Source organism: Malania oleifera, chromosome 10, assembly GCF_029873635.1.
Source record: "Malania oleifera isolate guangnan ecotype guangnan chromosome 10, ASM2987363v1, whole genome shotgun sequence".
In the NCBI taxonomy this organism is placed as follows: Eukaryota; Viridiplantae; Streptophyta; class Magnoliopsida; order Santalales; family Ximeniaceae; genus Malania; species Malania oleifera.
This window is the reverse complement of record NC_080426.1, coordinates 71,878,689-71,888,584: the sequence shown is the minus strand read 5'-3', so window position 1 is coordinate 71,888,584 and position 9,896 is coordinate 71,878,689. Positions and strand designations below refer to the sequence as shown.

Below are 9,896 nucleotides of genomic sequence, written 5' to 3'. Positions count from 1 at the left end.
TAAAAAATAGTAAAAATAATTTTAGATGTTTTTTATTCTTTTTTTTTTTTCAAAATTTTATCAATTTTATTCTCATATTCACATGCTAATTTTATTTTAATATGTCTCGTTAAACTAATTTTTTGCACACTAGTATAGTTAACAAGAAAAATATTAAAAAACCCTCAGGACGTGGTTCATGTGGTAGTGCGGGTTGCGGGAGTGCCTCTCACGAGGTCAAGTGTTAAAACCCTCCCGGGTTCGTTTCCGCCCCTGAATTCCTAAAATTTCCTTCCCTTTGGAGTTGTGGGATCGGCTTCAAGGGGCGCGAGATTAGTCACGTGGACCGTAAAATGAACATGTGGAAATTCGGTGCGTATTCCAAAAAAGAAGAAAAATATTAAAAATACTATGACAATAATTTAAATAAAAACAAAGGACAAAGACTAGCTATCTCCACCCTTATCTTGGCTTATTTCCGTTGGGAGTTAGGTGCTTGGTTGGGGGGTGGTCCAGTATCAAAGCTCGAACACCATGTGGGCTGCTCAGACGGGATCACCGGGGCTCCCTGTCACCGTCTTCTCCACGGCAACCACACAATCTAAGAGGATAACTTGTGCCATCGCCGTCTCAGCCTTCTTGCGGCAGAGACGGCTGCATCGATTCGCCTTCTCGCATCATCATGACATCGCTGCACAGGGCGCCGGGGGCCTAGGCCGCGTTATCTTCTCCGCTTCTAAATCGAGCGGCAACTCACCATATTCGAAATCCACCCCGCCAAATCCAACTCCAGAAACCGAACTAGAGAGACAGCTCAGAGGCTCAGATGTTTTGTGGGCTCTACGGAGAGCCGCTGATGAGAAAAAAAAAATCAGTGAGGCCAAGAAGAAGAAGAAGGAGGAGGAGGAGAATGAGAGAAGGGGCTCTTCAACCTCAATGGGCAGGAGGGAAATGGAGGACAGTGCTTTGGATTATCGCGAGGTGAGACCTTTGCGTATAAAGAGCGATTGGAAGACTCGGTTGGATGAGTTGGGGAAGCGTCTTCAAGAGCTTTCTAGAGTCGCTTGAGTTAGGTCAAATTGGTATGGACACCTTTTTGTTTCCTTTTGAGCTTCAAATTGAAACACATTAATGTTTGGTCTATCGTCAGAAATGCTTATTAAAACAATGTTGGGAAATTATTCATTTGCCCACAATGTTATAATAACTTCCAGGGAAAAACTGTAGTCTGTAGTTTGTATCATGGAAAAGTATTTACAGGATTTGGTTGCGTTTATTTCTGTCATTGGGCATTATACAAATGTCCCTTAAATTGTTTGGAATTTGAAAGGTGATGCGCCATTCAGAGAAGTTAAAAAAAAAAAAGTCTGATTGCATGTTTGGTAGATAGGAATGGAATGAAATCGGGTGGAATAGAATTGAATTTATGACTTAATTTCTTTAATTTTTCTTCATTCAATTTTTTATCACATTCCATTCCTATCCCATTCCATTTTGCAATCCAAATGTGACCTAAGGTTACATTTGGTTAGTGGAATGTCTATGCCTAAGAATAAAGTGCTCACAATAGCCTATTCTTACTAGAAAACAAATAATAATATAAAAAAATTTTATGACTCCATAACAAGGAATAGATAAGGAATAACTATTCTTAAGTTTCACCATAGGATTGCCTACTCCTTTCCTATTCCATGATGGACTGAATAATAAGGAATAAACAAGAAATAACTATTAAAAAAAAATAAAATAGGTAGCCTGGAGCACAAAGCTCCCATGTATGTGGGGTTTGGGGAAGGGATAGACCACAATGGGTCTATAGTATGCAAACTTACCTTACATTTTTGTAAGAGGCTGTTTCCACGCCTTGAACCCGTGACCTCCAGGTTACACATTGACAACCTTACTGCTGCGCCTAAGCTCCCCTTCACAAGAAATAACTATTACCATGTGAAAATATTTATTCTCAAATTTGTATTCCATTCCATTTTATTTATAGGAATAATTATTCCATGGACTAAATGTAACCTAAGTGATAAATGTATCATGGCATTAGTACAAAAATAAGAATTTTGAATACATGTGAGTTCCTAAAACCTCTTATAAATAGCTATCTCATTGTAGAAAGCACTATTCCTATGTTGGAGACTAACATTAAACCCGCAAGAAAGGAGAAAGGCGAGATGGTACAAGTTTGATCTTAGACTTTTGAAGGCTTGGCTTAAGGTTAGTCTCATACATGTTTTTGTTTATTTATGGTTACAATTTCATATATTGCATTTTCATGCTAGAAACCTGGTTGTTAGATTTGTTCTTTGGCTATAGTCGCCACTCCAACAACTTTCTAGTGACCAAACTTAGAAAGATTCTCATCATTCATGGAAAACTAACTAAACAAGGTTTGTGTCATTTGGATATCAATTGAAGGAAGTTATGGATGATCCAAAGTTAGAAATTTATGTTTTCAATAGTGGTGGGTGACCATTTTGAGCCCCAAAAAACATGTCTCCGTTTTTTTTTTTTTGGTTAGATGTTTGATGGTTATTGTAGTATGCCTTGAGCTCTTTGTAACAATATATAGATGTCATTTTAACTCTTCCATATATTAGAGAATCAAAGGCTCAAAGTGGGTATAGCTGTTATCACTGATTTGAAAAAAAATTGTTCAAGATGATGAAATGGCCAAGCTCATAGTTGGGAGTCGGTTGAGTAACAGCGAGGGAGCAGGGAACCTACATGGGTCCTTGCCATGGATTTGTATGCATATACTTTTTTGGAATACATGTATTAGGAGGTATAGCGTTCAAAGTCCCCCATTCATCTATTGTGTTTTCCTTGTTATCGAATTCTTTGAGAAAATGCAGCTAAATTCCAAAAAAATGTTCAGGAATTGTTTTGTGTTGTTTTGGATGTTAGAGACCCTTTAGACCTTTGTTTATAAGATAGATTGTGCATTGTGCTCCTTGAATTATTTTCTGAGTATTAATTGTGGCTTTATATATATTGTAATGTTTATGGGTTTAAGTTTAAGGACATTTTCTTGGTTTTATCTTTTGGAAATTGTGTGCTAACTTTAATGCAAGTGACTAAAGCACGATTTTAGAAAACAATAATGGTCTCAATAATGGTTTGAGGTGCAGTGGTCATGGCAATTGTATTCGTGATTCATTTTTTTGCTTTAGCTAACTTGTTAAAAACATATAGACACACATGTTTTGATCCAGAATCCTACATAATAATGCTCTAAATGATATATATCTATATATATATATATATATTGTAAATTTTAAATATAACACATACTGCAAATATTGGATGTCATCTTGATTGATTTAATTTTTATTGGCTAGCAAAAGCATGCATTTGCTACTTTTCACCACTTTATTGATTATAATGTAGTTTAAACTAAGAAATCACAAATATAGAAAATATAAAATATGGAATGTTCATATATCTAACAAAAACACATAGCAATTGAACATATTTTTGTCTTAGGCATAAGAAAAAAACAAAAAAAAATTTGAAAAAATTTACAATATGCAAATATGTAATTTTAGTCAGACAGAAAGTTAGATACTTGAATGCTAGTTGTTAAAGAAATACATACTAAATATTGAAGAAAATAAGCCCAAAATTGTTCTCGTTTAAAAATTACTAACTAAAATAAACCGACTTAAAATTGAATTTCTAAGGCTCACTATGGGGAAATGAGCCAAATGCAAAAAAAAAATCAAACCTATTTCAGTCATTTAGAACCAATATGCTAATGTAGTAACTTTTTGTAGTGCTCCGACTATTGTGTGATGGGTTGTCAAAGGACCTCCATGATATTGGAAGCCACTGATACCTCTACTTAATGGCTTATATGCATGGTTTTAAATCGCGGTAGCGGGTAGGGTAACATAATGGTAACGGTTGTAATAGGAAGGGGGACTAGCGGATGTTACATAATGGGAAGCGGGTGTAATGGCCGTGAATTTTTTTGAAGCACACAACCTAATGCATGTTAGTGTACTTGCATGTTTTAAGCTTTTAGCCCTTCTTAAAAAGAGTTTTAGCGTATTTTGAATCCTTTAGTTTGACTAACTAAGTTATTTGGTAAGGGCAACAAGTTTACATTTGTTTTAAACCAAAATTAATATAAAAAATTATGTGCGTGTGCGTATTTATATTTCTCATTGTTCTTATTTATGATAAATTTTATGTGTGCTAAATTAATTAATAAAACAAAATACATTATACATCCCATTAATCTATTAGATATATAAGATATATGAATAATACAAATATAAAAAACTAGAAAAGAAAGAAGGTTGAAGTTGAAAAATATAGAACATAAATATCACATTACTAATATTGTAAAAATAAAATATTTTCCTAACAAATTAGTATTTTCAAATTGTTAATTAATGCATCTCTTGTGAGTATTTAAAGAAACCGTAATTTTTGTATCATTGTCATCCTCATTATAATCTTTCCGCCCTCTCGCCACTTGGTATATATTGAGAATGATTATGAAAGAGGGAAAAAGTGAGAAGAAAAAGTAAAAAATAAAATAAATAGTCCTGTAGCAGTTACGTAATGGCTGTAGCGGCCTTTACGTAACGGTTGAGGTCTATAATAGCCGCTACAATTGTGATTTTTCTTCCCACCGATTTCAGGTGTGTAAAGGTATCGTTAACCCAAAAAACCATTATGTAACGGCGTTACGTAATGGTCGCGGCCGTTATTTAAAACCATGCTTATATGACATTGATTTAAAACTATGCAATAAAATTTAAAGTCACCAAAAAGAGCATAAGGGTGTTTGAACCCCAAGTCTTTTTTTTTTTGGTTGAAACCATTTTTATTTTTGGCTTCTTTGAAAATTTGGGTTTGGCATGATTTATGTATTGTTTCTTTGGATTAATTTCTAGAATTATGTTATGGAAATTTCTGTTTATTTATTTGCTTCAAAAACAGGGAAATTTTTTAATTTCTCATGTTTGATAGCTAGAAACAAACTATCTATTTGTGAACTATTTTTATCTCTTAGTATGGCTACAATGTGATCACGTTAATGGGTGTTAAACAATGTCCATGTCAACGTGTTACATTTGAATGCTCCTTTACTCTTTAATTTAATTTTCTCCCTTTCTTTCTTTGAGATTCCAATTCAGATTGTAGTTCGGTTGAAGAAGATTATGGGGGGATTTTTTGTGGTCAGGTTGGGAGAGAGGGAGATCAGCTTGTGAGTTGAAATGTTAAATGGAGGTTGAAGAATGAGGGGGGCTTGGGTCTTGGTAATCCGATGTCTAAAAACATTACTTAGGGGGGTAAATGGCTGTGGCATTTTCCTTTGAAGTTGAATTCTTTGGCATAAAGTAATACAGAGAAAATTTGTCTTGCAAGCAAATAGTAAGATGCTATTAGAGACCAGAGTTACTCATGAAAGCCCTTGGAAATCCATTTCACAACTATTTCCCTTTCATTCCATGTACATAAAAAAGTGGGAGATGGTTGTTGGGTTTGTTTTTGGGAGGATCTTTAGCTTGGGGAGTAGGTTTTTTTTTTTGAAAGTACTTTTCCTTCTCTCTTTTGTCTTTCATTGTGTCATGTTGCATCTATCTTTTCGTTGATGACACATTATTTCTTGGGTTTTTCATTTTCTTGGAAATCTTATGATATAGGAGTGGAGGAGCTTTATTTATTTTTCATTTTGTTGGAGTCTTGTTATCCTATTGTGCAGATGGCAGTGTTTGGGGTTTGGATGCTTCTGATGTTTCTCTTGTTATTCCTTTTTTTTTTTATCAGTAAAGGGTAAATATATTGATCAAAAATGGAATATATAAAAACATACATCGATTGAGGAAACAAAGTTCCCCCATCCAAGTAACACAAGTAACAAGGAATACATCAAAACCTGGGCATACCCAGGGGCACGAGGCCATTTCACATAGAACTCAACAATGCATCAATACAATCCAATGGAGACCTACACAACTGAACATATTACAATCAAATCATGTGTAGGTCAAATTTATCAAACATGGCTCTGTAAGTATGTCTCTAGATAACCTCAGTCAACTCCTCAGTTCCAATAGCCTTATGTTCAAATCTCATCTTATTCCTGAAGTGCCATAGGAAAAAGAAAGTAGTAGCAAGACCAACCCTTTTCCCCACTGCACCGATACCATTTCCTTTTACCTCTTTATGTAGCCACTTCACTGCTGCTTTCAGTGTAGACATGGACCTCTCTATTCCCAACCACTTCTTGATATCGTCCCAAACCTGTGAAGAGAAGCTGCAACTGAAAAAAACATGATCAATAGTCTCAGTTTCATTTTTACAAAAAAACACAATTATGATCATCATTTCCCCAACATATCTTATCACTCGTGAGTAGCTTCCCTTTGAACCCCAGCCATAGTGTGAAGGCATGCTTTAAAGTGCTTCCGTTCTTCCATACCTCTTTTAAACCAGGGAACTTTACCCCTTTTTGCCTCCAGAAGTCATAGTGTGAAGACCCCTTGTTATCAAAATCCTTCTCCTTCAACAATCTCTCAGCATCTTCAATTTGATTCCCACATTTCAGAAGTAGATGGTTTTTGATATCAATCATTTTTTTTTAAAAGAGGGGAGTCATCATGCTTCGAGTTCATTCCCCAAATATTTGAACCTTTTAAATAAAACTGGTTAACCCACCTAGACCTTAATGAATCTTTCTTGGCCTGTATATTCCAAAAGGCTTTAGCAAGGAGAGTCTTGTTCCAAGTTCTGAGATCCAAGTTCCCCAACCCTCCTTTAGATTTTGGGAGGCAAACGTCCTTCCATGCCACTAACAGTTTCCTCCTTCCACCCCATAGGAAAGCCCTGCAAAGTTTCACCACATGCTCAAGGACATTATATGGAATGGGGAATATTGCCAACCAAAAACATTCTATACCCTGGATAACAGAGTTTATCAATTCCAGTTTCCCCGCATAGGATATCGTATGTCCAGGCCACTTCTTAAATAGATTGGCAATTCTATTTACCAGTGGATGATAATGAGCAGCAGTGAGCCTGGAGGCAGCAAGTGGGATGCCAAGATATCGAAAAGGAAAAACACCTTCATTAAATCCAGTTATCTACTTGATTTCCCCCAGATCATACTCCTTGGTTCCAGCATGATAAAGGTTAGACTTGAGGCAATTTGTAGATAGACCTGAGCATTCTGAGAACTTTTCAAGACACTCCATAAGTAACTTAATTGAATGACAGCCCCCTTCTAGAGAAGAGTATTAAGTCATCAGCAAATGCCAAGTGTTAATTCTCAGCTTGTCACATTTCGGGTTAGAGTTAAAGTCTGACTTTTGCTCCATATCCTTCAACAGCCTTGATAAGTATTCCAAGCATAACACAAACAATAAGGGGGACAAGGGGTCACCCTGTCTAAGGCCTTTCCTTCCCTTAAAAAAAACCATGAAAGCTTCCATTTAGGGAGAGGGAGAAAGAAGTGGTAGAGACACACTCCATGATCCAATCAATCATGATACTTGGAAAGTTTAGGTGCAGCAGCATCTCTTTTAGGAAGCTCCATGAGACTAAGTCATATGCCTTTTTGAGGTTGATTTTGAGCATGCACCTTGGAGATACCCTTTTCCTAGCATACTTCCTCACCAATTCTTGAACCAGATAAATATTTTCCGCCATACTCCTTTGCTGTATGAAAGCAGTTTGAGCTGAATTGATGATCCCTTCCAATCCTTGTTTAATTCTATCAGCTATAATTTTTGCAATCACCTTATACAAAACATTACAGCAGGATATAGGCCTATAATCTCCAACTGATGTAGCATGATCAGATTTAGGAATCAAGTTTATAACAGTGTGGTTGGTTTGCTTGAGTAATTTTCCAGTAAAAAAAAAACAGTGTGCTCCTTGCTTTTTTCCTTACTAACCGTTTGTGCAAATTTAAGAATCCTTTAAAGGTTAAGGATTTTGTGTGGATGACCACTCTTATTGGAGTTAACACCAACAATTTGTTGTTGTGATTGATGAGATGCCCTTGTAAGGCTCTGTTACCCAATGTGTTTTTGATGTGTTACGCAAGTGGTTAGACTCATGTCCATATCTTACTTGCTTGAATTTTATGGAATAGGCATTTTGGTTTGTTTGGAGAGTGTTGGGCTTGTCCTTGTTCTTGAAGGATTTTTAGGGGGTTTGGGAGGTATAAGGATGTGAAGAAGTTATGGCGGCCTGCAGATTTTGCTGTCTTGTGGGTCATTTGGTTGGAGAGAAATTCTTGTAGTTTTCAAGATCAGGTTTCGTTTGTTGATTTGATCTAGGACTGTACTTTCATCTCTGCTTTGCTATAGTCATGGTTGCTTTGGGAGTGTGGGTTTTTATAATTCACAGGAAGATTCATTCTTTCTCTTGTTTGTGTCTGATGTATTTTTTGCTCATTTAGTTATTCTATTTTGTCTAGAAGAATTTCTTATCCTCCATGCATATATATTTTTTTCTCTTGATGAGTTTCTTCTTCTATCACCCCTCTTTTTTTGTAGGAAAAAATAAACACATTTTATGTTCTTAGAAGTTGATTTCAATACCATGTCAGGGGTAAACAAATTGTGGCTTTCTATGAGATGTGTAATTGTGATTTATTGACTTTCAGCTTCATTGTACTCCATGTCAATGATGTTATGTGATACGATCATTGTCATGGGAGTTAATAGCGAACATAGCATTAGTATTGGAGATCTTAGATTTGTTTCCAAATATGAAACTCATTTATGAAATTTCTGAGATATGATATTTTGTGATTTGTGTTTTGCAAACTCACTTATATTTTAAAGGGAAAAAGACATTGACCTCCCCCTTTGAAGTTGGGCAAAAAGACACGGACTTCCCCTTAGGATTCAAAAATCTCAGACTTCCCCTGAGGTTTCAAAAATTCCATAGACTCTCTTGACATTTGAGATACTTGTCTTTTTGCAAATAGAAGGGGAGGCTTGTGTCTTGTTGCCAAAACATAAGGGAGGTCTATGGAGTTTTTGAAAACTTAGGGGAAGTCCTTGGTATTTTTGAAACTTCAGGGAAGGTTCGTGTCATTTTGCCAAATCTTAGAGGAGGTCAGGATCTTTTACCCTATTTTAAAACAATTTTTTGTTTTATCTAGCAAAGAAAAAAAAACAAAACTTATATGTTTTACTTGAAACTCCATGCCTTTGTTAATGTTCGTAAAGATTTGTTTTTTGAAACATGTTCAACTCACTTTTTTTTTTAACTTTTTTTTTTATCAACAAAGAGAAATAATAAATTATATTAAAAGAGCCATCAAGGGGATGACAGCCAAGTACAAAGTAAATGGTGAGAGAGAAACATCCCTTGCTAAAAAAAGTGTCAAGAAAATCAAGGAGTAAACAAAGGGGTCTCATTCAAGCAGCCCATAATGCCAGCTACAGATCATAGCAATCCAATGGTCCATGACAACCTGAATAGGAGAAATAATTCCTTCAAAGGCTCTTCTGTTCCTTTCTCTCCACACCGCCCAAAAAGTAGCAAGGGGAATGGGGGTGAGAGATCTTCTTTCTTATTTGATATGATCCCTTTCACAGCCCACAGTTCACCTCTTACCATAATTGCAGTGACCCTGTTCTGATTTACAACAGAGATGGCTAAATTCCACAATTTCTTGGCCCATGAACAATGCACAAGGACGTGATCAACTGATTTCTCATGCTCAATTCACAACAAGCATCTATTGACAAGAGAGAAACCTTTTTTTTCTGAAGATTGTCTAAAGTAAGGATTTTTCCAAGAGTTGCTTCCCATGTGAAAAAGGCACCCTTTGAAGGGGCTGTCATTTTACAAATCAGCTTCCAAGGGAAGTTAGTGCTACGCTCAGCTAGGGAACTAAGGTGTTTGTAGAAAGAGCTAACAGTGAAGTTCCCATC

General features: G+C 36.0%; 1 protein-coding gene across 8 annotated transcripts in view; it reads left to right on the top strand.

The window, feature by feature from the left end:
• The first annotated feature begins 436 nt into the window (after positions 1-436).
• LOC131166021 (uncharacterized) overlaps positions 437-9,896 on the top strand; it is a 33,060-nt gene continuing 23,600 nt past the window's right edge. For 3 of the 8 annotated variants that reach the window (XR_009139711.1, XR_009139712.1, XR_009139710.1), the window contains exons 1-2: positions 437-1,061; positions 2,101-2,202. Coding sequence is in view for 2 of the 8 variants with exons in the window: in XM_058124239.1 (XP_057980222.1) it covers positions 514-1,047 (534 nt within the window). In the remaining 6 variants the exon portion in view is untranslated. Of the gene's footprint in view, positions 1,062-2,086; positions 2,432-8,504; positions 8,739-9,896 lie in introns of those variants that run through there. The other 5 variants (XR_009139715.1, XR_009139714.1, XR_009139713.1 and 2 more) reach the window with 4 other exon arrangements.